Consider the following 27,416-nt stretch of genomic DNA (forward strand, 5'->3'; position numbering starts at 1 on the left):
CTCTCCGAATGTCCAGCTTTCTGCTAATGCAAGGCCCAATTATTCTTGTCTAGTTTTAATAATGTTATGGGTTTTTGAAATATATTAGTGATATATGCATCAAAAATTCTTGCACTAAAGTGTATAGATTGCGAGAATCGTTGGATATCCTCTATTTCTACGAGTGTTATTTGCTTCTCCTTCTATGAAGCCCCAGTGCCCAAAGCACTGCTTATAGTATACATCCTTTAATTCATTCCCCATTTTTGCGATTAAATATGCGGCAGAACCAACCAGTTAACTTGTTTATTTCATTTCAAAAACAAACATGCAGCGAGCAGCAGCTCCATTCCACAGGCGCCTCAGGGTGGCCAATCACGGGCCGAAGGGCACGTAGACGGTGGTGTTCAGTCTTCTCCTGATCTAACTTCTAAGTGGCACAGCTGCAGCGACGGCCTAGAAGAGGGGGGAAAAATTGGTCCGTCTCATCACACTGTCCCGCTGGGCAGAACAGTGGCAGCGCCAATGGGGAGGCGTGGGGTGTGCGGGCACCACTCCAAAAATCTGCCGGGCGCTGCCTTCGGCCTCTGATGAGGTGATTTCATTCGCCAAGTGTCTTAAACGTCTCAGCTCTTGCATTCAATTGTGGCTCTCTTAGTCTTTACGGGAATCAATGCCACGAAGGCATCATAGCGGCCAAAGATTCTACTTCGGGCTGTCTCCCCCCCCCCCTTCCCCGCGCAGCCTCGTTATGAATATCCTATTACGTCGTTCCTGGGGCATAACAATCTTTGCGGCAACGATTTTAGCCAAATGTGTTGACAACTACTGCTGTACTGTTTGTGCTACTCCACATTGCAAAGTTACCTGTCAGAGTAATCGGTGCACCTTGCACACGCCACATCGACATGCAGCCCACGTGACTAGCTTGCATTCGAAGCCAGGCTGCTGTTCTCGAGTCATAGCCTCTACGCATGGATCATGTGTTCTTTCGCGCTCTTTTTCCTACACAATGTCTCACCAACTTGCGCAACAATACACCTTGATGCATGGATTAACTTTTAAAACTTAGTACTGTACATGACGCAAAAATTATGAATGCATGAAGTAAACATGTAAACGTTTCGTATAGGCTTCACAAGGAACGTCTCTTGCGATCTAAATGGAGTTTACCAATAAGGTTTCTTATCACAACGCCGAAAGCCATCCCAAAGCACAGATGCGCCATTCCAAGGTGAGCCGACTGAGTTAATAGCCCAGAGCTGACGAAAGGCGCTCAAGGTCCGCCTACTTTCTAAATTCCTAGATCTAGTATGCGTGTATCTTGCTGTAATTGTCTTTCAATATCGGCAGTGAATTATCGACTTCGAAACCACATAAGCGCATCGATACACACGACCCATCCAGCAGATACGGAGCAAGGAGGGGAGAAAGTGAGTGAAGACGAAAATACGAAACATTTATGAGAAGACATCTCCCTCGCGTTTGGTTACACAAAGAGTCAACGCTTGTCCCAGTAGCCCTGCCACAGCGACGACATTCATGTATTTGTCAAGAAAGGAAGACACTGTACACCACTCGCGCGCCGCTGTGAAACCAATTTTTCCCACCCCCTTACGATTGAGCGCAGCCAATATCTTAGTTTAATTTAGCGTGATGAGCTGGAAAAACCCAACAAATCAGCCAAGAGTTTCGAGTATGACCCGCACGCTCTCAAGCGAAATGAGCTAAAAAAAGATTCATTCTCCCTAATTAGAATGCATAAGCTGTATAATTTTTTTCCAATTTCAACAAGCACAAAAGAGCTTAAGCATCAAAATATGTTACGTACAGCCTTTTCAAAGGTTTTCTGGCCACAAGGTGCGCTGCCGAGCGACGCAACAGAACTCTAGTAGTAGCTCTGGGGCATCAAAGCTCGAAAGGAGTGAAGAAAGTTGCCCCTCGACCTCCGTAAATTTCCTGCACCGATGATGTCATGCGAGTCGCTGACCGGAGCCCAGAAACAAATTAAACGGCCTGGAAACTTTGGAAAGGAATATGGCCCGTCCGTAGAACTCGGCTTGGCGGGTAGAGCGGCAAAGCATAGCAATACAAGCATAGCTTCATCGCGCTTTACCTGTCGAAGCGCCTGTAATTTTTCTCCAGGATTCGCTGCTGGAATCACCGGCACATTTACGCCGTTCTTGTGAAGCTCTTGCTCTAGCTTCTGCTCATTCATGAGGCTCAGGACGTCCACGCGGTGGGCGAAAATCGACTCGCAGAGATACTCCTTGTAGTGCTTCCTGCACACAGAAGAGGAGCAAGCATAGTACTCGGTGTTGAGCACATGTTCTTCAAACGCACCTGAATCCGGGCAGCAGCGCTGTTCAGAATCTGTGTAGATGTTCTTAGACAAGCCGCTAAAGGTTGAATCACTTGAGGCAGTTCCTGAACAATTCATCTATTATACCGAGTGTTTCAACGAACACTAAAAAATTTTCGAAAATAGGCTTTTTGGAGTAAAAATATGGCTTTTGCGGTATAGTAAGTGTTGGCGGACACCAGAAAACCGGTGAATAGTCTTAAGTAGTAAGCTGGTTAATTAATTTTAATAATTAACTTTTTAACTAGTACAGTTATAGGCGCCTGTTACAATTAGAGACTTGTAGCCGGTCGTTAGTAATAGCCATATCAGCTTTTGGAATTTTGAAAGCGCGGTTACCTTCGCCGCTGTGGCTCGCAAAAAAATGGCTGCATCATGCGAAAGTACATGCGCTTTTGAAACCATGCAGGCAAAGCAACCTCTTCAGTGAGCGTAACTGGTCGAAAAAGCCTAATTTTGTCGAGCCACAACGCCAAGGGTAACCTCGTTTTCGAAATTCTTAAAACTGATATGACTATTACTAACGACCAAGTACAAATCTCTAATTGCAACTAGGCGCCTAACTCTACTAGTTAAAAAGTAATTAATAAAAATTAATTAAACAGCTTACTACTTAAGGCGATTCACCGGTTTTCTGGTGTCCGCAAACACTGAAAATACTACGCCGCAAAAGCCATATTTTTAACCCAAAAGGCCTATTTTTGAAAATCTTTGAAAGTGTTCGCTGAAACACCCGGTATGACTGCGTTTCTTTTGTTGTTGTTTTTTTGTCTGAACGTCCCAGAGCACCTTAGCCCTTTAAACACCATTTCTTTGTTTTCATCAAGGTAGACATTTTCCCGCCTAAATAGTATATTCAGGCCTTAAGAAATACAATTTGTTAGTTTTCCTGCGCGAAATATTAGCGGTTGATTTTTTTGTAGGGATGAGCAAAATTTTGTGCAAAGTGTCACTATTGATTAAAATAGCAACATGGAACCGCCATGACTTGTCAAGTAAAAAACTAAAGGATCGTGGCAACAACATGTATTTATAAAATGCGCATAACATTTGAAATAGCAAAAAAATTATGTTAATACTGGTGGAGAAATATATTCTCACAAAATTACACAGAAAATAATATCGCGAAATATTTATCGCGCTCGCTGTATGGCATAAAAAAAAGCGTATTTGCAAGAAAGATCCAAAACTCACCTGAAACAAATCCCTGCTAGGTACAGCCAACTCTCAGAAAAAGCTGCGAGTTCGCTTTGCACATAGTTGTGTACAGGCACGTCAAAGGGTTAAAAACATCCGCAGTCCAGAGCCCACGTGTCACTTCGGGAAGTTAAACCATACGAGCACACGCACGCACGCGCACACAACGCACGCACGCATGCGCGAATATACATACACATGCACATGCACATTTTTTCTCAGTAAGTTAACACGGATTAGTGATACGCGAGAAAAACAAAAATAAGATTCGAACTTTATTCTGAAGAGGGCCATGGTCCTTTCGAAATCATCGTAATCATCATCATCAACCTCACAACACCCACTGCAGGGCAAAGGCCTCTCCCATGTCTCTCTAATTAACCCTGTCCTTTGCCAGCTGCGCCCATACTATGCCTGCAAACTTCCTAATCTCATCCGCCCACCTAACCTTCTGCCGCCCCCTGGTGCAATTGCCTTCCCTTGGAGTCCACTCCGTTACCCTTAAGGACCAGCGGTTATCTTGCCTTCGCAGTACATGCCCTGCCCAATTGAGCCCATTTCTCCCACTTGATTTCGACTAGGATGTCATTAACCCGCGTTCCCTCGCCCACTCTGCCCGCTTCCGGTCTCTTAACATTACACTTACCATTTTTCCTTTCATGGCTCGCTGCGTTGTCCTTAACTAAAGCTGAACCCTTTTCGTTAGCCTCCGCGTTGCTGCACCCTAGGTGAGTATCAGTAATATACTACCTCTCGTAAGTAGCAAGTATACACGTATTCCCTTACCACTTCCAGCATCTCGCTGCCAATTGTGAACTGCTGTTCCCTTACGAGACGGTTGAACATTACTTTGGTTTTTTGCATTCTGATTTTTAGATCCACCGTTCTGCTCTGCCTGTCTAACTCATTCATCATGATTTGCAATTCATCTCCCGAGTGACTTAGCAAGGCAATGACATCGGCAAATCACTAATTAGGTATTCTCCATTAACCCTTATCCCCAGCTGTTCCAAATCCAGTCTTCAGAACACCTCATGTAAACAGGCGGGGAATAGCATTGGCGAGATCGTGTCTCCCTACCTGGCACCCTTCCTGATTAGAATTTTATTGCTGACTCTATGGAGGACTATGGTGGCTGTGCAGCTGTTATAAATCTCTGCCAGTATTTTCACGTAGAACTTTTGTACACCCCGATTCCGCAGTGCCTGCATGACTGTTTTCGAGAACAAAGTCGAAATCGAAGTCCAGTGGTGCGGACCAGGGTTCACGGGCAATAACTGTCTATGCCTGCAGACAGGCTTTATGCAGCAGTTGCAATAAGTACACCCCGTAAGCTCAATGAGCACGTTCTCGAGCCCCAAGCAAGAGCATGAAACAAACCGAACAGAAAATATGAAGGAAACTAGCGCCTTATTCCTCATTTGCTTTCTCTCAGCCTGCGCAGTGCTACAATAATTCTAGGGCCATTACCATGCATGAAAGCAAATGATTGTTTCAGCACAGCTGCCCGGTGTACAAAAGCGGCGGTATACATACTCGCACTTCTTGGCTCTCAGTACTGCCAGTCCGCATGGTGAATCATGAAAGTCATCGTTGGTGATACTGACGGAGCAGGTCAGCGTCGAATCTGCAGGGATCTCTTCGTCGACCCCGATGGACGCATTCTGGAAGAATGAGTCCACTTTTCAATAACGTTCGCGGTTGAATCGCACCTTTAGGTCTTCCGCACAAATAGAGAATCGCAAGCGGCACTCGTGTCATTCAAGCTCCACGTTTTAAGCCGCCTATTACGCAATCTCTGACGCGTCAGTGTATTCTGGAGAATATCATAAAGCAGGATAAATTGATTCGCTGACAAAAATCGGACAGTTCAGGGACTCAACTGATTGAAAGCGCGCGCAGTCGTTGGCACTTGGTAAAGTACAAATTCCACCGCTTGCAGCGAAATGTAAAGTTAAGGGGTAAATCTACCAAACGATTGACGCAAAATTTTTTTTTCTTTCATTCCCTTACAAAGGTTATTGCAGTATCTCAAGGTCTGTGCAATTCCATCATGATCTAAACTTGCACCTAATCTGTTGGCCAATCTAAAGTGCACTACCCTGACAGGCACTTTCCGTGAACTCGCCCATACAAATAAAGCAGGTCATCAATATTTTGGACTTTATATATTTTAGCTGGAGATGGTTACAAATCATCGTCTTTATCGTTGCAGTGCCTGGAAACGTAGCGCTTTGTGCAGCCATGGAAAGGTCAAGGAGAGTAACGTCTAGTAATAAAAGGGAAATAGTATTCAGCGCGACGGTATACCTTGAGAATCCCGAGGAGTTCTTCGTGACTGTAGTCTCTCGTGTAAAAAAAACAGTTCCTGGGATGGTGGCCATGCATGCCTTGGTTCTTGCAAGCTTCTCTGCCGCACTCCTGGAAATGAAAAACCAGAATAAAAAAAACGAAGCAAAGTAAATAAACACAGGCACGAATAACAGGCAAGCGAACTCCTAGACCAAGATAAATGCCACGTGAAAACAAAGAAGGGAGTACGCGAAAACGACACACTGAAATTCGAATATTCAACCTTGATAACATCAAATTTCATGGTACGTACAAAAATCGCCGCCTGTTTATTGCAGAACGTTATATATTAATCAAGAACAAGGAATTTAAATAGCATGCAAGAACACTGTGCGCACTTTAAAGCCCAAAGGGCCGATTTGAGCTAACTTCTCGCATATTGTCGCAATACATGGAAGTTCTCGCTCATTCTCACACTTCTTAACCTGTCGCTGATCATGAGGTAGTTAAGCAGAATAATAAGTTATTGCCACACTGCTAACGCCTCTGGTGGTGCCGCCATGCGGCCAAACTGATTTCGACCATGGTCAAACTGTATTAGTTGGCAACCTGGCTACCCTTATTCATGGTGTGCCCTATAGAGGCTTCGTCGTCTTCGTCTCGAGCTCCCTGGTACTCGAAGAGAACGTATTTATAAACCTTTTCTTATTAAGTCTACCGTTTGTCGGTGAGAATTTCGTTGCAGGGGGGAAGTGACGGGTGCACTGCTGTCGCCACCGATTATCCCAGCCGCTAGTGTGAGACAAAAGCCTTTCCCCGTAGTGTCACTGCCGAAATTGTGCCTCGTCAGCATTAGAACCCCCATGTTGGAAAAAATCTGTCCGTCTGTCCAACTGAAGCCTCGGTTGGCAGGTGGCAAAGCAGAGAGAAGGAAATCCCCTCACCACTTTCACCGAAAATGAAAAATGGGAGAGGGAAGGTGACGAGAGGGTTGGAGGCGACGGGAGGCAGGAAGTAGAAAGAGGGAAATAGCCAGGGGAATGACGGGAGACGAAAAGTAGGAGAGGGAACACAGATGGTAAAAGGCGACGGGTGGAGGAGAGTGGAAGGGGGTATGGCATGTCCGGGTTTCCCACTGTGACTGCGCGATTTGATCGGGAGGGTGGACAGGAGGCACGGTGTGACACATGGTAATCGATGGTCTGGGTCACTCCATCCGCTCGCACGGTCTGAACCCTTCAGCGGCAGCGGCTGGTTCATCCGTATTTATAGCACTAATGCTAAAGCAAAACTATGCCGCATCAATCGCATTGATCGTACATATTTTTTTTTTCTGACAGTTTCGCGAGCCTGAAAAATTTCTCGTCTAAGCGGGGCTTTCTGTCTCGCCAAGACGACAGTTTTAGACAATAAAGGCAGAGCTCCATGCGCGCGAAATTTTGCGCCAAGTCCCGAGCAACGGCGGCAAGATACGAGCGGCGCCGCCGCGCGAAGTTTTTTGTCCATGTCGCTTTCCTCGCTGCTCGGGTCTGCCCTCCCCAGAAATTTCGCTCGTCGCCCGTACGTACACGGGCGATTAGGCAGTCAGGGGCCCCCTAGCCGTACACGCTGCAGTTTAGTCACAATACTCCTCCCTGTGATCTGTCTTCGCCTCAGCAATTGATCGTGCCGGCTCGATCGTCACGACTGACGCTACACCGCCAGAAAACAATCCTTTTCCCGTGGTTGTGAGGCACAGAGGAAAAATTTCTAAAGATAGAGCAATCTGCCTGTCAGCAACAGAGAGCTAACAACATTTGGGGCGGGCTACAGCAAGCGCACTGCAAGGGCGAGATGTGTGTCGAGCCGCGTAAGGGCGCTGGATCCCCAGTGCCGCTGCATTTTAGCCGCCGGTCCTGCGCTTTTTTTTTTGTTATTCATGTATCACCAAACAGCTACCCCAAGCAAACTCCGTGAGGGCGTTACCGGAGTGTTTACTAAGCCGGAGTGCGGAGACACCGGACGAAAGCACGCATCCGCTGGTGCACATCGTGTATGTCTCAAGTTGCCGCCGCTGGCATGAGCTTCGCCCCGACGGAGCGAGCGACGGAGGTCCTCCCCGTCGCGTCCCTCTCTTTTACAGAGCTCCCTCTTAAAAGGTTTGCACTTGGTGCACGTGTTGTAGTCATCGGACATAAACGAACAATTCAAGTTAGTTTGGGCGTTTCTGACCTTCATTTATGTGCCGGCTGATACATCGTCCACTTTGAACGGTGATTTTTTTTTCCTTTATTTAACCTGCACTCCGCATATTACTCCTATCTCGCATGGCACTAACGGAGCCCTGAGATTTATCTCCACAATCTGTCGTGCTGTTGTTCCGCTCCCGTTCTTTTTCTATTCGAATACCAGTAGCTATGCCCATGTGACGAACAGCTTTTTAGCCCGTGTGACAGGCGGGAAACATTTGAAATGACCTCTGCTCTTCTTTGTTGGCGGGAACATTCTTGCTTTCGCCGGCCGCTGTGACGAGTCGCCTCCATTCACTCCGTTCAGTTTGGTGCACGGTCGCGAAGCCATTATAATCATGCTGGACAAAATGCTGCTCCAGACAGTGCTAACTCCTCTGTCACAAGTGTTGACAGATTCATCCGTCACGCAGAGGCCGCCCGCCAACTTGCTCGACAGCTAACCCGCTACCAGCACGAAAATGACGACCAGAGCTATAGCCCGGTGAAAAAGCCTGGATGCCGCGGTGCTCCAAAAAACTTCTGCGCCGTTACTTTGGCCCATACGATGCACTATAGGCCAACTAGGCTAGGCCAACTACGAACCGCTCGCGCCACAAGGAACTGTTTGCTTGTCTAGACAGTCGACGTCCGAAGTCGTATACACGTCGCCAGAATGAGGCCGAAACACGCCCATCGGGGCTTTCACAGTGTCCAAATCAAGCGCCAGACTCTTGTGACGTTTCTTCGGTTCCGCCTTACCGCTGTTCCACTCTGACATACGGCATAAAGTCGGTGTCTTTCAAAGGGGAGGGTAAATGCGACAAGTCCTCTAGTGGTACCGCCATGAGCCATAATTGTGATAGTTTGCACCTGCTTAGCCTTAACCCTGAGGTTCCCGGGAAGCTCCGTCATCTCCTCGAGCTGCCCGCTGTCTGAGAGCACGTTTCAATAAGCATTTTATAATTAAGCCTAATTGATTTCTAATTAAGAAATCAAACCATCAACCTTTCGATCCCGTCATATACCAGCGCTCTACTGACGGTTTCACCAGGCCATCTGCGACACCATGCCGTCGCAATACACAGCTGGCGTGAGGCGCGCTGCACATCAGAGGAGGCAGAAAATTCCTGGACATCGCTTGGAGAAAGACGAAGATGACCATGAGCACGGAACCACGTGGGTATGCAGCATGTTTACTTAGGTCAACAACAACGGACAAGCCCCATGGAGAATGGCTGTTCATAAGCTAACCGTTTTTTGCGCAGTTCTATCGCTGGTTATGGACAAAGGCTGCTCATATGCTGTGATGGAGGCACTCGCGGAAAGCTGAAAGGTGCTTCCTTTTTCCAGCATGCTCAAGATCAACATGTTTTTGAAGCGATCTATTGGCAGCGCAAGAATCGCAAGTCTTCGCCGTTGTTGGAAATGTAAGAACGTTAAGAACTGTAATGTTCCTTGTAAAACCCATTGGAACAAAAAACAAAGGCATTTCTTTTTTTTTTTCGCAAACCAATTTGGGAGGTAATGGGTTAAAATAATACTGAGAGCAGTGCAATCGTGATCCTTCTAGAAGCGTAATTCATTCATGGGACACCAAGGACAAACAAACTGATCTGCATCGATAGATTACCGTGTTCTAATGAAAAAGAGCCTACTTTCACAGAAACTGGAGCCTTTATAAGCTACAAAAGGCAAAAAAAATCGCAGGACGGTTACGACTATGTAACGCGAGGTTGAGCGATAGCTGTGCAGGCATTTAGTTTTGGCAGGCGGCTGTTCCAAACAGAGCCACCAGTAGGCTTATGCAACCCAGGTTAGCCATGACAAAAGTTGACATCAGACGACGAGACACGAACGGACGCAGACCACTATTAAAGGCCTTAACACCCTACGTGATGTCGAGCGGGATGATAACCACACCCAGGTTGCCATGGTGACCATGGTAACCATGGTAACGCACCCACGGATTACGCCGAAGGCGACGGCGACGCGCAAGCCAGGGACGGGTGCCTAACAGCTATCGCTGTAAAAGTTAAATACAGATAACACCACCAGAGGCCGTTTTCGCTATCAAACTGCGGTGACGTCTAGAAAATTGTCTTGTGCGCAGATTTCTGAAGCTAGACTGCACCGCCATTTACTTCCAAGTAGTGATCAGGGAGTCTTTTTTGGTCTTGAAGTGAGAGGTTTTAATCGAGTGGGAGAAAAATACGTTGGCAGTTTTAAATCCAATATCCTCAGCAGTAATTGCGCAGTTTGCTGCCAAACAAACAACAACATAGAAAGCGCCATATAGTGGATGAGAACAAAATTCACATGGACTTGACCTCAGTATCCCCTTAATTTTTAGGCTTAAGGGGGTTTTAACGTCCCAAAGCGACTGGGGCTATGAGAGACGGCGTAGTGAAGGGCTCCGGAAATTTCGACCACCTGGGGTTCTTTTAACGTGCACTGACATCGCACAGTACACGGGCCTCTAGAATTTTGCCTCCATCGAAATTCGACCGCCGCGGCCGGGATCGAACCCGCGTCTTTTGGGTGAGCAGCCGAGCGCCATAACCACTGAGCCACCGCGGCGGCTGTGTTCCCTTAATGCTATCGTTTAACGCAACATTTCTGACTAAATTACCTTTTTCTGTTTAAGCCGGCTCTTTCAAGAAAAATACACGTAAAAGCGACGAACTTCCAAGACTTTGAAAGTTAAGGTCAGATGGAACAATTCGTGTCAGCGCCGCAAACCGCAATCAACTAAAAGCAATTATTAAAGCTATAGAAAAATTATGCGGCTACCGTAACGTATGAATTGTAGATTTCAGTCAATAACACGAATACGAGACGCAGCCGATCTCGACAGGTTCATCCTTCGAGCTCCCAGACTGGACGGCTGTACACGCACTTTCGGCTTTCTCTCTGCTTACGAGGCTGCGGAGATTTCTTTCCGTGCCGTCTGCACTGGCATCGGCTGGTGCCAAAATTGTGCCCCATCTAGCCTCATGCGTGCGCACATGTTGAACCGCACGTGTTGACCCGTACAAGAGAGGGTGCCGCGAGAGAAAAAAATGTCAAAAATTTTTCGTTCTGGTGTACTTGCTAATTTCCTTGCCACGGCAGTGTCCGCGTTAAGCGGTATTCCATTACTGAATGCATCAGCACCGGGCAAACAATGAGTCTTGTTCAACGGCTGCTTTTCAGACATTGCAACAGTCACTTTTGGCGTCCCGCAGAGGTCAGTGCTAAGGTCCCTTCTGTTCTTAAACGGTTACTGAGGACAACTCTGCAATTTTTTTTTTTTAGAAAAATGCGATAGTTCGGCATTTCCTGGCTTTATTATCTCGCTTGTCCGGCAGCGAAAGATACATTTATTGCTCAAATATTATGATTCAAAGATCACAACTTTCAATCCCGACGCTCTGATTCAAACCGGGGACCCTCTGATGAAGAATACGGTTTGGTTTAGTTTGGTTTATGGGGGTTTAACGTCCCAAAGTGACTCAGTTTATGAGGGACGCCATAGTAAAGGGCTCCGGAAATTTCGACCACACGGGGTTCTTTAACGTGCACTGGCATCGCACAGTACACGGGCCTCTAGAATTTCGCCTCCATCGAAATTCGACGGCCGCGGCCGGGATCGAACCCGCGTCTTTCGGGTCAGCAGCCGAGCGCCGTAGCCACTGAGCCAACACGGCAGCCTTGTACGAATGGCTAGCTCATGTTGGTCGTACGACTTATGTACGTGTCCCTTCCACCCCAATACACACACACACACACACGCACACACTGCAATTATGTCTTGACGGCAGTGCGGGAATAGTAAATAAATAAAAGTAAAAAAAACTTATTTGAGCCCCTTATGAAGCAGGGGGCAAGTGCTTCCATAAGAGACAGATGCTGAGGCACCGAATAATCATATGCTCGTAACTAATGACTGCCAAAAGAAATAAACGCTCCACTAACCTTTCCCCTCCAAAACTCCGTCTTGCAACATTCACAGAACTCTCTCTTGCAGTTCCCGCACGTGAAATGGGCGCAGCCGCCTTTGGCTTTGAAATACTGCGTTTGGCACCTCGGGCACTCTGAAATTACCGACAAGAAGCAGGCGTTTTTAGACTGCGTGCGCGCTCATGCTCCAAGTAAAACGTGCTCCCGGCGCCGTATACTGTTAGGCTCTTTTGAAAGGCACCGATGAAAACTACAAGGTACTTTATTCGAACTTCGTGCAAAATAATCGAAACCTATTCCAGAACTTCGGACTATATTCGATTAATTTCGAATGATTTCAACTTGCACTGTGATTCGTTCAGCGAATCGAATGGAAGGATATTCAATTCACTATTCAAAAATTTCGAATATTCGCACATCCCTAGCAACGATTTCTACGTGCCAAAGCTGAAGGAGCGGCTATGATTTGAGCCGAAGTGGATCGCACGACAGCATTTCCTACCATCAGAAGTCCTTTTGCGTGCGCTGAAATATCAAAACGCCGTCATTATCGCATTTAGCCTCTATATAAATCCGACAGCTGCAGTCGGAAATCGAACCCGCGACCTCGTGCTTTGAGGCAGAGCGCCGTAACCACTGGACTGCCGCAGCGAGAGTGGGAAAATGTTCAACACCTCAGCTTTCTTTGACTATACAGCAGATCTAGTCACGGTGTACTCCTTCTTCGTGTGCAATTAAGCCGTCAACGTGGTTTCGCAGCAGCCAAGAAATATACAAATAGTAGCGCTTACCGATGGCAGTTCTTCTAATTAAATCCTGAGTTTGAAATTCGGGATCATCTGGATCGTTTTCAGCTTTCCACTTTTTGAACTCCTCGCACGATCTCCTCTCGTGCTCTTTTCGCCACTAGAAACATGGAAAAAGGCGGAGATGGACACAAATGCATGCCACAAATATGAGTTCGCGTCAAACTGACACTTCACTTGCGGCGCGATTCAGGTGTCCAACGATATATGAGACAGATACTGCGCCATTTCCTTTCCCCAAAAAGCCAATTAATTATTATTATTAACTGACTACTTTCAGTTCACAAGTGACCGACGGGTGGGGAAAAGCCTCACTGTGCTTGACACGAAAACTTCTCTTCATCTTGGCAAACGAACGCTTTGTCCAGACGAAAACAACCCTTCCTGTCGAAACGGTGGCAAGCACCCTGAGGCTTTTCCCGCCCTTCAGTCACTTTGTGATTATCAAGAACCATCTGCCCACCCTTTCCCTACCATGGACACCTTTCTGTTCAGATAGACTTAGCAATCGCGTTTCAGACTGCGTCAGTGCTCTTTTTTTTTTTGCATGTGATTGTTATATTTGCTAACATAAACTCAAGGCTGAATTCGTAACTGTATTCGTTGCAGTGGCTTTACGCGGGAACGGGAAACTCGTTTCAATGCATGGTGTGCTTGTTTGAAATTCATGATTTTGAAAGTGCTTTTTGATTATTGTAAATACAGGGCGATATTTTTAAGCTCTCCCACACATCGTCACTAAAAGCTACCGGTTAAGACGCCGATAAAATAATTGTGTGACACACAGTCATTGACTGAGATAACAAACCAGCACTTTTTTTTTCCGCTTAGGCCGCTTTTTGAAAATAGGCCACTGTCACAAAATTCGGCGCATTTTAGAAAGGGCGCTGCGCGTAAGCAATCGCGCCCGCGCGCGGTAAAATAAAACAAAAAAACCAGCGGGGAAGGACCACCGGAGAGCGCGTAACCCTTGCGTGGGCTTTTCACTCAGCTCGCCGGCGGGGCACCAAAGTAAACATTGTCACGCGCGGCGTCGATCTCTCTAGAATGTCGGAGAAGCTCGTTGTCGACGGAAAGGGGGTAACCTTGTCCGCGCTAAAGTGATACCCTCTCCCCTTCGCTCCTGAGCCGATAACTCAGCGTGGCGAGAATGACCTAGATTTTTCTGGACGGTGATTTCCGCGCTCGACCAATGGGGTCGCGCGCCCGGCGCGAGTAGTAGAAGGAGCTTGTGCAGTTGATACTGCGTGTATGTGCGCGACTGCCTTGGCGCGAAGAACAAACAGACGCGGACTGCGCCTATAAATGAGGGGCTTCAACCGCTGTTGGTTAGCCCGAGCCGCCGTTCAAGCTTCCGAGAAGCGCGCCCGCTCGGCTCCCGGGAGAACACCACTCGATCAGCCAAGGACCAGCGAGGCAACGTGCGCCAGACTGCGGACCCGCCCCGTCGTGCTCCTCAGGTCGGCGGGCTGTCGCACTGACCGGTGAACAAATCGTGTTTTGTTTGTCTGTCTCTTTCTCTGTGTTAGTGCACTTAAGGTGCAAAGATTCTTTTGAATTGTAATCTCTCTCGATTGTTATTTTGCATGAGTTGCATTGTATTTGTAAATCACTTTATATGCGCTCGTACGAGTGATTGTGAAATCTCTGTATCGTCTCTTAGCTGTATAAGCTGTTTTGTTTTGTGAACCTTTGGCTCCGACCCATTCTCTGGCTTGCGACCGGCGAAAGCTGGGCACCAAACGACCAACCCCCTTGTCACTTGGTAGCTGGTCTCCGGCTGAGCTTGCCACGCTGAGTCGAGGGCATCTCCTGTGTGACCGAGACCGCTACCCCCACACGCTCTAAGGGTGTCTGGGAGCGCACGCAAAAGTGCGCGAAGTGGTGACAGCCACTGCACCACCTACAGTACAATATTTCTCCTGCTTATTCTGCTCGACCCAAGTTGTTAGTAGAGTTTTCCATGTAATTGTTCCTTTTACCATTGCGAACTATAGTTTCTAGTATGGCACACAGCGGGCAACGATGTATTCGTATTGTTACAAAAACACCATGCACTTTTAAATATCGCAGCTAAAGGTATATCAAAGGCGACGGCAAAAGTGCAGCAGAAGAAAAAAAAACTTGGAGGCTTGTTAACCACATTCTTAAAGAAAATACGATAGCACTTGGGTTAGCTGCTGTGGTGTCTACAATGAGTGTAAGGTTCTTCTTTTGATTTTGCCGCCAAAACTCCGGTTGGAACCAGTTCCTTTGCCCTCATATAGTATGAATGAGTCATCACCTTTTAGAGTGTTCAAGTACTTTCCATTGAATTATCATATAGGATTATACTAATCCGACCCACTAATCTACCTTAATTCATTTTCTGGCGTGGGCCTACTTCCAAAATTTTGGGGGTCCTTAGGAATTTGGGGGATGATAATAATAATAATAATAATAATAATAATAATAATAATAATAATAATAATAATAATAATAATAATAATAATAATAATAATAATAATTGGTTTTGGGAGGAAAGGAAATGGCGCAGTATCTGTCTCATATATCGTTGGACACCTGAACCGCGCCGTAAGGGAAGGGATAAACGAGGGAGTGAAAGAATCAAGGAAGAGAGAGGTGCCGTAGTGGAGGGCTGCGGAATAATTTCGACCACCTGGGGATCTTTAACGTGCACTGACATCGCACAGCACACGGGCGCCTTAGCGTTTTGCCTCCATAAAAACGCAGCCGCCGCGGTCGGGTTCGAACCCGGGAACTCCGGATCAGTAGTCGAGCGCCCTAACCACTGAGCCACCGCGGCTGGATGAGACAACATCCAAATTTTGGAGGACCTCGCATTTTCAAATTTGGCGGTGCCATATGATTCGTGCACTGGTGGTCACGCAGTGTTGTTGACGCCACAAGCCTACCAATCGCATTCACACATCGCGATACTGATCGTGATAGCCGCACTGGCGCAGTGGCACAGCGGTGAGGCGATGTGCCACTGCACTAGCAGGTGACTGTTTCGAACACAGCCACCGGTGAGGCTTGTGAGACCCACGTTGCCCTTCCCAACCTCCAGTAAGGCTCATGTGCAGCGCCATGGTGGGCAGGTGGCAACTGCATTTAATTTGGCAATGGTGGGCAGTTTGCTCGCAATCCGGTGGGCAGGTTGTGATGGCGTCAGAAGGCCACGTGACCTCTCTCGACCTACCAAGAAATTTCCTGGAGAATTTCGAATTTCGCGGTGCTTCTCGATTGGTCACTGAGGTCGGGTGACACTGATGACGTCCTCAGAAAATTGACCAATCAGAGAATTTTGTTGCGGAGAAGCAGAAAACTACATGACGACAGCCTGAATGCTGTCGCATTAATAATCGTTCTCATTATAGCAGAGACCAAGGTATACTTGCCTTGCTTTTGCACAGCGCGCAGGCAACTGTTCTGCAAAATGGACAGTCTAGTCTTGTGAGGCCTTCCGGGACATTGAAACAGCGGCCGCACTGCAGTGTCAACACAATTGTATTAGATTTGTGCGATGTTTACTCCGGCTGTCTCCCCACATAACGAGGCCACTGAACGCGTGACCAGAACCGTAGCCGAGCTGGGCGGCCGCTCGATGTGCTCTTTACGCTTTTTCGGCTTCCGGCAGGACAGAACTAACTTCTGCCGCACGCCTGGCGGAGGGGAAAAAAAAACTTTTACCGGGCACTCATGAGATCGCTGCCACCACGAGCAGAACATCAAGATCCTAACGTGAGATCTAATCTCGTCACCCGATCGACCTCGAGGGATAAACCACAATAAAGTGTTGAGTTGGGTTGGATTGGTTGGTGCATGACCTGTAGAGAGAAGCAGTGCGAAGACTGGACGACGGAAAGTACTCACACGCACAGGCGCTTACTTTCAGCCACGTTTATTGCCTTTCAACGAAGGTATACCAGGTCCCAGCTAACATTAGCCAAAGTTTAAAAATATACTGTGACACAACAGGTGAACGCCGCAGCTTCAACCATGTTGTTCACCACTGCGTACAGGGTGCTTCACTCAGGATTTTACACAATTATTAAACATAGGCTTTTTGAGTTAGACGAGCGCTTTTTTCGGCATAGCATTGTCAGCGGTGTTATACATCAGATTAAAGCTAAGACATGCCAACTATAAGGCTGATTAACTGGTATTTAATAGTGAGCTTTTTAACTATTACCGTTAGGCTCCTTGATTATTGAGAGTCGTGTAGGCAACCGTAATTAATATTCATACCAGTTTTTAGAATTTCGCAGTTAACCTCGGCGCTGTGGCCCGACAAATTTTACCTACCTCGTTCCAAAATACATGCTCTTTCGAGAAGCTTGCAGGCGAAGCAACCTCTCCAGGGCATGTAACTCGTCGAAATAGCGAAAATTTGTTACGCCACAGCGCCGAGGGTAACCGCTTTTTCAAAAGTCTAAAAACTGATATGGACATTACTTACGATGGGCTACACGCCTTTTAATAATTAAGGAGCCTAACAATAATAGGTAAAAACAACTATTCAGTATTAGCTTACTGTCTTAGCTGTATTCCGATGTACTACACCGCTGACAATGCTATGCCGAAAAAATCACTTCTAACTCCGAAAGCCTGTTTCTAAAAATTGTGTAAAGTCTTAGGTGAAACATCCTGTATGGTAAGTCAGAGCATTTTCATAGTTTGTTCAACTGAGTAATGAAATGAACTCAACAAAATTGGCTCTCCAGCTATTGCGTTTGAAGATAAAATTCCAGTGTCAAACTGCAGCAAATTTAATTAATACGTTTTTATTTCAATGCGTGCTTTAAATTAGTTTTTTTTTCCGCTGAAAAGAAAGACCGCAAAATGTGCAAAAAAAAAAAACACCTGACCATCCGCTGGCGCGCCGCGACTGCAGTACTCTCATATGTGGAACTCGTGAACAAAGTTATACGCTCGATGGTATAGCAAATGTGACAAGACAAAAGCCAGGGACCCCGGAAAAGTGGAGGGGGGGGAGCAAGGGAGGCGTCCGCCCCCCCCCCTCCCCAACATTCTTCGAGAGAGCTTTATAAAATAAATCCGCAGCTTCGCCTCACCACATCACTTCGCAGTGAATTAATTCCATTCCATGATGGTTTGTACAAAAAAGAATTCTGGAAAGTATTTATTTGTCCTTGAGCTGTACGGCCGCACTCTGTAATTATGATCGATACGTTAAGACACATAATGCGGTGTGTGCAAATATGATGAGGATGAAACCCGTTTGATCATGATAGATCATGTCTGATCAAGATAGATCCACGTCTGAGAGCACTGCTGCGGCTGCGCGCAAGCGGATTGTCGCGTTTTTTTTTTTCGTATTTTGCGAGCTTTCTTTTCAACCCGGAAAAACTTATCTGTAACACACATAAAATTAAATATTGATGAATTTTAGGTTATTTGGGATGGTCTTCCATTTGGCACCGAAATTTTCGCCCTAAACGCAATGCTGAAAACACGATCTTTTCAATTTCTTAAATTGCGCGACTGAACAAAATAGAAAAATGGTCTGACTTTCTATGTACAGTCTGTGTCACCTTTGTGTAGAGCGCAATACAAACTGAGATTAGTCAACAGCCCGCGGTTTCCTGGCAATGTGGTCGTGACCATCTTGCTTGCTGTTATATGTCTGGCTCTATATTTCCACGCAAACGTTGCTTCTATAAGCTAGAAGCTGCGACGTGGGGTCGATTTCTTATGGAGCTAAGTGCGCCGCTCGAGCGCCCTACACAAGGATGGCGCTGACTGTACAGTGGTAAAAGCGCGGTTGAAGTTGCATTCAGCTATTCTGCAAAGGCATACTATTAAACCCCGTTTAATTAAAGTAACTGGAACAGGCTATATATATAGAAGGAGGTTATACAGACAGGAAGCTAGACCATGTCTTTCAGAGAAGCCTCCCACTAATTTTTGAAAGTAGGCTTTTCGAAGTAGAAAATGACGGCATAGTAATACAAGAAATGGTGAACTTAAAGGGTTCTGGTTAACTAGCTTCTAATAGTGGACTTCCTAGCTAATACATATAGGCAGCTGGTTGCAATTAGACATATTTAGCTGGCCATCAGGAATAGCCATTTCGGTTTTAAAATTTCAAAAGCGCGATTGCGCTCGGTGCTCCAGTTGGCTGTACAACTATTGGCAATTTCACGTGCAATTCGAAAATTTGTAGAACGCTTCAGCTCTGCCTTTAAGGGCGCGACGCGATAGCGTTAGTCGGCTCCGGTAGCGGCTCATCTTGCCCACGCAGACACGGACACTGTTTCCATGTGAAAGACCACGCGACATATGAAAACAGCCCCGCTTTAACCACGCTGTACGAGCATGCCTGCGGGGCCTACAATAATAATAAAAAAAAAGAAATAAAGCTTGCGTGGCCTACGGGTAGCGTGTCTGACTCGCAAACTAAGGGCCAGGGGTAGCCACTTTTTTCTACAAATCTTTCGCTCATAACCACAATGGACGCCAGCGGATTTTCTGCCGAACGGGACCCTTACAGCTATCGCTTGGAAATCGCGAACGGGCGGGGCACGTAAGGTGACGCCCACCTGTTGACGTCACTCCAAGGCGCACGTGCCACGTGACCTTCACTGCCCGCCTGCAGGCTGGAGCAGCGAGCAGCGCGGGCCAGGCAGAGAAGGTCACGTGGAGAGCACACCACTGAGTGAAGTGCACAGATGGGCGTCACCTCCCCGCCGGCACGTGATTTTCAAATACCACGTGACATTGTCAAAATCCGTGCTGCCGTAGCGCCGCTATGTCTGCCTGCCGGTTGCCACAACAATTGAGACGCGCGTGTTCCGTGCATTCAGGTGCCGGCACCGCATGCGCCGCCATTGTGCGGGGACTCGGGTAAGTAGCATTAAGATTTTCAGTTTCTAATAACGGTAAACTTCATACACACCAACAGTGAACGGTGGCTCCGCACCTCTCTAAAGATAAATGAAACTGCCCTTCAAAAAAAAAAAAAAGAATGCCTTGCATACCGCGACTATACTCCCTGCCTGGTGTCGCGGGCTGTCTACGCCAATGAGCTCCCATAAAGGTTCTCCAAAAGAGTACTCAAGTTAGCAAGTGGCGAGAATGTAGCAAATTAGATTAGGAAAGTACGATTAGTTCATGCAACATTAACGGTGCACGCCAAACTGCAAACTATTATTCATTTTAAAAGCCGCTGCAAGCGGTATTACGTAGCTTGTCTTCAATTTCCCGTTCAGTTTGTACACGTGGTATAGTGCCCCGTTCAGCGAAAACTGTAGAGCCCAAAACATTTGTCTAGAACGACCGAACTGCGTGTTTCGCAGCTCTCAAAGCTGGTGCCACCAGGAAGACAAAACAAAAAAACAAACGATGAAATCACATATGAGTTAAACTGCGCATGCTTACATCCAGACCATTTTTAACCAAATGTTATCGCTTGGTGTCGCGTGTTCAGCCCGAAACACGCCCAGAGAGTGTTCTAGGCCCGCTGTACCTGGCGGAGAGATATGTGTCGGCATGCACGTTTTCATAAATACTACAGACTGCACAACAGAAAACGTACTCCAAGAGACTGGACATCTTTTATGTTGCACTGCCGAAGCGGGAGCAGCACATGCACACGATATCTTACACTTCGGTATGAGGAGCCAAACAAAAAGCCAGAAAGTGGAAACAAACCTTTTCGTTGATGCAGTACACATACTCCGACTGGCGTTCAATACTACGCTCCAGCAATCTCCTGTCAAAGTCGTCGTATTCGCCGCCGAAAATTGACCTCAGCTGTTCAGATGAAGTAAATAGACATAAGGTATTGAGTGCTCAGAAAAATATTTAATAAAACTGCAACCTTTCTTTACAATATAACCGCCTTCTATGCAAATTCCACCAGTGCAATGACTTCGTTTTTCCTTATTAACAAGAGGTCAGCCTACCTAGTAGCGCCTACCCGGAACTACGTATGTAATATTTAGCTGACTCAAATTAAAAATGCCTTTAACCAGCCATGACAATGGATTAATTTTGATTACGCTTGTGATAGCGTCGTAAAACGGCAGTCCATGAATCACTACCCCAGATACGATGATGAAATTCATTGACGTATTACGCTGATGGATAAGGTAATAGCTTAAAGTTGAAATTTCGCGAAATCATTGAATTTGTACGACAGTGAAATTCACCCATCGATGTTTTTTTTTTCATTTTCTTCCATGTTTTTCCCTGTCGAAATGCTTATTTCTGCCTTTGTCCTCCGTGCTCAATTGCGCTGGGAGTAACCAGAATAAGCAACAAATGAACTGAATGGTGTCATTGTCAGGCAATCAGTCTCGCTTTGTGCTGCTTTTTAGAGATGAAGAAAACTGTACCATTTGCACTGCTCGTAACCTATGAAAGTTAACAACGATTAGCTGAATGATAAGGACCTCACTTCCATGTGCAAGCCTATTTTGTTATGTTACTCCGCCTTGGTTGCTTTATTGAGCTGCGTGTGCAACAAAGCTATGGCGCGCATACTTTTTCGCCTGTTCTCGGTCTTGTCAATAATAGTAATAAATCACTACTATTATACTAAAAGTAATAAATCGCACCGCATGCACACGAAGTCTTGAGCACCGAAACGTGAACTCTTGATGCGCGCGGAAAAATTAGTGTGTGCACAGCGGAACGGACGACACACGAGTCGCATGCGTACCAAGCAGATGTTTTCATGCTGGAGAATTTCGGCGTCGCATTGCAAACAAGAAAGCTGGCCATTTTCAGCTCCGTTCCAAAAATGAGCTTTCAGACAAACCGAGCAACCAGTGTGCTGGCATGGCCGCAGTTTATTCCGATCCAAGTCCTGCAGGCAAGCGCGAGAATTAGCGAAAATTGGATTTCAGAAACTTCCGGGAAACGCACGCAGTTGTGCTGGAAGCGAAGAGCATTATGACAACGTGCAAGCGACATTCGCGTGAGCGGCAGCACGCAGACATAGTCAGTGCGACGATTGAGACAGGTGCTGGAGTCCAAGTGCGCATTTATTCCGTGCCTCCGACACGCACACTCCTTTAACGGTGGATCAGCGCGTGCGGCAACCTTTATAAGCAACCTCTTATTGCGCGTATGCTGCCGCGGTCGATTTATTACATAGCAGCAATCGATGATCCTGAGACGCCAAAGTAAAAAAATAATAATAAACGTGTTGCCGTTTCACTAGGTTCAATTACTGAATAAGCCTAGGCAAGTGGACTGAATTTACGTTAATTTTTTGACGGACCAGTTCTACTGTAACCACAAGCATGGAGGCTAGAGAGAAGAGCGTACACAATATTTTAATAGTTTACCATTCCCTACACGTCATACTTCGTGGTAAGGGCTGCGGCATTTTATTTTTATTTATTTTTTGTTACCCCGACCAATTTATTCCTCTAATTTGAGCCAGTTATACTAAGTGGCATCAGCCGAAGGCATATTATTTTTCGACCTGTTTTGGGCTGCCTCAAGATAATATTTCTCCTTTCATTTGTCATTACCTGCCTTACTTTGCTCTAACCCGACCCTCTACCCTATCCCTTTCGTTGCCCCGGCTGGTAGCCATCGTTTTCTAACTTTATTATTTTGAATAAACTATACACTTCTACTCCCTATTCGTGCCAGTTACTGGTCTGAGTCCCCGCGCAAGGGCGCGCTTATATGCACCTCAAAATGTGAGTTGGCCTACAAGTCAACGTGCCTCCCGTGAGGGTGGGTAGCCTCAGCCGGATCCGATAGCGTTTGCATGTACGCGCATGACCTCGACAGTCTAATAGAGAGAGACGGGCTAGTTCGGTGACTATTAGTAGAGTGCATCCTGAAACCGCGCAAAAAAAGACAAGGGACGAGGAAGAAACCAACAGGACAGAGCGCGGAACTTCAACTGGTTTATTACAACAGTGCGTCACATTTATACAATCATCGTAATCACGTGGTAACATGACAAACGATCATCACGTAACACTGGTGCGCAGGCGTGTACGAGACATCATGCAATCCAGATATGAATACTCTTTATCGGACAGGTTAACCGAGGTTTTGCTGACACACGAGCCGGATTCCTTCTTGATGCAGTAGGCCTCATACACTTCTCTGCTTAGTTTAGACCAGAACTTTTTGAGGATAGTGGTATCGCGGAACCGAGGCGTTCTTTTTTCTTTTCCGCGAAAACTCATAAAGAAGGCGTTCCCTTTAGAGCCATTGTTTCAGAGCGGAACACGTGGCAAGGGGCTTTATCCAAGTTTTTACAAAAACATTTGCGTATACTCCGAATAGCGGACCCGTTCATGATAAAGAATTCTGAAGAGGTTATCGCATTTCTTCGTGACCACGAAAGCTCGAATCAACCCTTGTTCCCTTTCTCAATAGACGTAACCGACCTGTTTTATTCCATACCTCAGGACAAACTCTTTTGTGCTCTTAAAGATACAATTGATGACTAGGGCCCTGTGGCCTTCCAGAATGCACGCGGATTAAGTGTAGATAACTTTTTAGAAATGCTTAGGTTTTATCTTTCATCCACCATTGTCAATTTTGAAGGAAAGAACTTCATTCAAAAGCGTGGCGTTTGTATTGGCTCTTGCATAGCCCCTTTGTTGAAAGAAAAACTGGTAATGGCGCAAGAAATGGGGACACAGAAGGCACACAAAAGACAGGACTGACGCCATCCTGTCTTTTTTTTTTTCTTGCGCCATTACCAGTTTTTCTTTCAACGTGAACCAACTCGCCCAAACTAGAGTTTTACTTGACCCTTTGTTGAGTGACATATTTTTATCTTACTGTGACAAGCGAATTGCTGAACGCCTTGACACAGCCTACTCGGCTAAGGTTTTTAGATACGTGGATGATTACGCTATTTTCCTGAAAGGGGTTACGCAAGAGGGGGGGGGGGGGTATGACAGCGGTGCACCGGGTTCTAGAAATCTTCTCCGAGTGCTCTTTTGGTCTTAGCTTCACCCATGAGGTGCCAGCGCAAGGTTCCTTGGAATTCCTTGATATCTGTATAGTTTTCCGCGAAACCCAAGCGTGCTGGAGGTATCAGCCTCGCTAAAAAAAAAAAAGCGATTTTAAGCCACCAATCAGCTCATTCCAAGCTTGTTAAACGGGGTATCGCAAAAAACTGCCTGCGTGCTGCTCTGGACAAGTCCTGTAATCATGAAATGGCACACAGCGTGAGTTTCCAGCTAAAAAGGCTGACCAGTGCTGGTTTCCCTGGGGAGTTAATCACCTCTGTGCTAGAGGCCCATGCCAGTGAAGCCAGGGGCGTACCTGAGCACCGCCGTAGGGAAGAAGCGCAACGCAAGACACCCGTTGCCATCCCATAATACCACCAGATCTCGCATCGGTTGAAAAAAGTGGCTCAGAAGGGCGACGTGCCGGTGGTCTTCACCGCACCCCAAAAACTGGCCGGCCTATGCAACAAGGTGCAGGGAAAGCACAAAGAAGAATGCGGTATCAAGCACGCAGAAAGATTTGTCCCGTGCAAAAGGGGGTTGTTTACCGTATACCCTGTCCTGTGGCAAAAGCTACATCGGACAAACTGGACGTTGTATAAACGTCAGACTTCAGGAGCACCACGCAGGAGTAGGCGCATTAGCGGGGGGGGGGGGGGGGGGGGGGGAGTGTAGAGAAGTGTATGAGGCCTACTGCATCAAGAAGGAATCCGGATCGTGTGTCAGCAAAACCTCGGTTAACCTGTCCGATAAAGAGTATTCATATCTAGATTGCATGATGTCCTCGTACACGCCTGCGCACCAGTGTTACGTGATGATCGTTTGTCATGTTACCACGTGATTACGATGACTGTATAAATGTGACGCACTGTTGTAATAAACCAGTTGAAGTTCCGCGCTCTGTCCTGTTGGTTTCTTCCTCGTCCCTTGTCTTTTTTTTGCGCGGTTTCAAGATGCACTCGACAGTCTACCAGCTGCTAGGCTTACAACTTGGAAAACGCAGGGTGCGGCAAGTTCACTTTTACTTTCTCTGGTAAACTTAGCAGCATGCTTCCGCCTGTGACGAAGGAATTGGACATGCGCTGCGGGAAAGATTTGGCGAGACTAGACTGCTTGTAATAGCTTCCTTCCTTCTTTCTTCCTTCTCGGTGAAACGTTTGTCTAAAGCTTTTCAAAGATGGCTCAACATGTCACCTAGCCGTTAATATCGCCAACATATAACTTAATGAGGTTATCAATGCGTAATTACTCCCTTTACAGGGTACGGCCTGTATATAACGCGGCCACACCGCCGTGAGCTGCCAAAATTGTCGAGTAAATTCAGTCACAGTTCCGAAGCACCATTCAGGGCGCCAACAAATTTAGGGGTCACTCCGCAGTATCACTGCAATGCAAGATTATCCAGAGAGGATATATGAGTGTCACATTCGACGCGTCATTGCTCCTTAACCAAAGTTTTGTTTCAATGCCAGTAGCGTCTATTCGAGCATGAATAGACGCGATGCAAGTTTCACTTCCTTCGCCACTGCACGCGAAACCAGCAGCACGCGAGTTCAAACCAAATTCGAGGAGCAACGGCTTGCGATCGGTGCACCAAGAAAGCCGCTGCAGTGTGGTTATAAGCGACAGCAAACTAGACGCTTTAAAAACGCGGAAAGCTCCACAAATTTTCCCATAAGGCCGCAAACTATATATTCGGGGTCCGTGTCGATTGTAAACGACTGGTTTTTTTAACAGGCCTTACACTTATAGTTACGTTAGCAACTTAATTTTTGTTCGCATCAACAGAGAACTGATGCCAATATGACGAAACTTGCAGCGCCTGGCACACACGGATGGTATGATGCGGACCTTCCAGACTATAAGATTCGCTGCATGCGATTGTGATTTGTGGAAAAGCTCGCTTCAAAATTTTTATTCGCAACAAAGTATCACAATTAAGTTATTCTCTTTATAGTGTAGCGCAGTGGTGGCCAAGTCGTTTCAGCATCCGTCTCGCATGCGGGAGATGCGGGGCTCGATCCCCAGTGCCGCCGGGTACCCACCGGTGATACAACGGGTACAAGCTTTCCCCTGCCTGGTGCCCGGCCTTTCTAGGGTGAAATGCTTGGGAAATGGGTCTTGAACCCACCTTGAGTAGAAGAAAAAACCTCGTGCCATTGCGCACTTTGGCCATAGATGCACTTGGGCAATAAAAATTAGCTCTATATAGTGCCTGTATCGAGCAATGGATAACATACTCATTAGTGCGCACTGTGTCATTCATATAATCTTGAGGAATTAAAACGCCAGTTCAGTACTGCCGGTTACATACTAGACAAATAGCTTTAAATTAATGCATGTGGACTCTTCTATTGTTCACAAAGACAAATCAATCGACGTTGCTCTGACATACGCTGCCAAGGAGCCGCCGTCGGGCCCAACTACATGTGCAACTATACCTGAAGCGAAAATGGCCCAACAAAAAAGGCGCCTGAACGCCGTACCAACCGCCACATATATTGATAAATCGATATGCGTCGCGCTCAGCACTGGTGAGGGGTAAACAAAAATCTTTCTTGCACCTGACAGCGAAAATAAGAAAAGTGTACTCACACATTCTGGGAACATGTTCATGCACACCTGACATTCGAGGAATTTGGTAGTGTTCAGGTATCTCAATGCATCACCAATCGACTTCTGCTTGTTGGCAGCATGCAGCGCTTCGTCTTCGCCAAAGCCCCATTTTCTTCAGGAGAGCTGCCATGATTGCTTCGTCGATATTACGCACAACCTCTTTGGCCGCGAACTCTCGAGCCTCTCTCTGCAAGACAGTTATTTTTATTTACATTCTCCGTGCATCGCGACGTTTTGAGCCTAACGCTGCTGCAGAAATAGCACACAAAATAAACTATGTCTCACCCATTATCAATTGGGCCATGCGCTGAACTTGTTCCTACAAGGGGGAAAGAAAAACGTGCTATATTTAGCAAAAAATGCGTCGTGTGCATGGTGATATCACGCACCATAACACGCCTGAGCAAGGACCATGACACAGGCCCAACGGTTAACATTGTTGGAATGCACAGAAAGGCGTGAGGGGCGGGGCGCCTCCGCCATTGTCAAAGTGCCAGCTACCAGAAACGATGAACGTACACATTCCACGTAAGAAGCCTATTTCTTGTTTGCCCTGAGATTGCTTAATATAGCCACATTATTCTTAACTACAATAACCTCGGCACGTAGCCACGTACCGCTCGTCGATTTCATATCCCACAAAGTGAGAACACGAATGGAATTCTGTCTGCGCCACTCTATCAGTGTTCATTAAGTTGAAGCCTCCAATGCAACAAACAACGTTTTGGTTTCGACAGCACTCCGCACAACTAATGTCCGAAGTCAGTACGGTATGCGTGAAAAAGTTACAGCTACCGCAAGTAGCCCCAGTACGGAACGGCAGTCAGAATTATTATCGGAGACTTTTCGGACTACGACAAGGTAACGCAGCTCGTTCGAAACCAATTGTTAAGGTTTATATATGTATTTATTTTTAATGCGGCATGTTTATATAGTTCCTGCACCATAGCCACCGTGGCCATAGCTGGGCTGAGAAAGGAACACTAAAGGGGAAAAAAATCGTTCTTCAAAGGTGTATGCCCATTTACGAGCGGAGCGGTTAGAAGCACCCCAT

The 27,416-nt window shown here is 46.6% G+C and overlaps 1 protein-coding gene across 1 annotated transcript; it reads right to left on the bottom strand.

Moving 5' to 3' along the window:
- Positions 1-269: 269 nt before the first annotated feature.
- LOC144113482 (E3 ubiquitin-protein ligase RNF31-like) lies at positions 270-26,549 on the bottom strand. The gene is made up of 10 exons (XM_077646570.1): positions 26,342-26,549; positions 21,475-21,621; positions 20,463-20,564; positions 16,187-16,276; positions 12,771-12,885; positions 11,995-12,113; positions 5,849-5,959; positions 5,075-5,202; positions 2,096-2,261; positions 270-435 (listed from the first exon to the last, which is right to left on the bottom strand). Exons 1-10 carry the CDS (start codon positions 26,360-26,362, stop codon positions 403-405), a joined length of 1,032 nt encoding a protein of 343 aa, XP_077502696.1. The 5' UTR covers positions 26,363-26,549; the 3' UTR covers positions 270-402.
- Between the last annotated feature and the right edge of the window lie 867 nt (positions 26,550-27,416).

The sequence above is a fragment of the Amblyomma americanum genome, chromosome 1, assembly GCF_052857255.1.
Source record: "Amblyomma americanum isolate KBUSLIRL-KWMA chromosome 1, ASM5285725v1, whole genome shotgun sequence".
Classification (NCBI taxonomy): domain Eukaryota; kingdom Metazoa; phylum Arthropoda; class Arachnida; order Ixodida; family Ixodidae; genus Amblyomma; species Amblyomma americanum.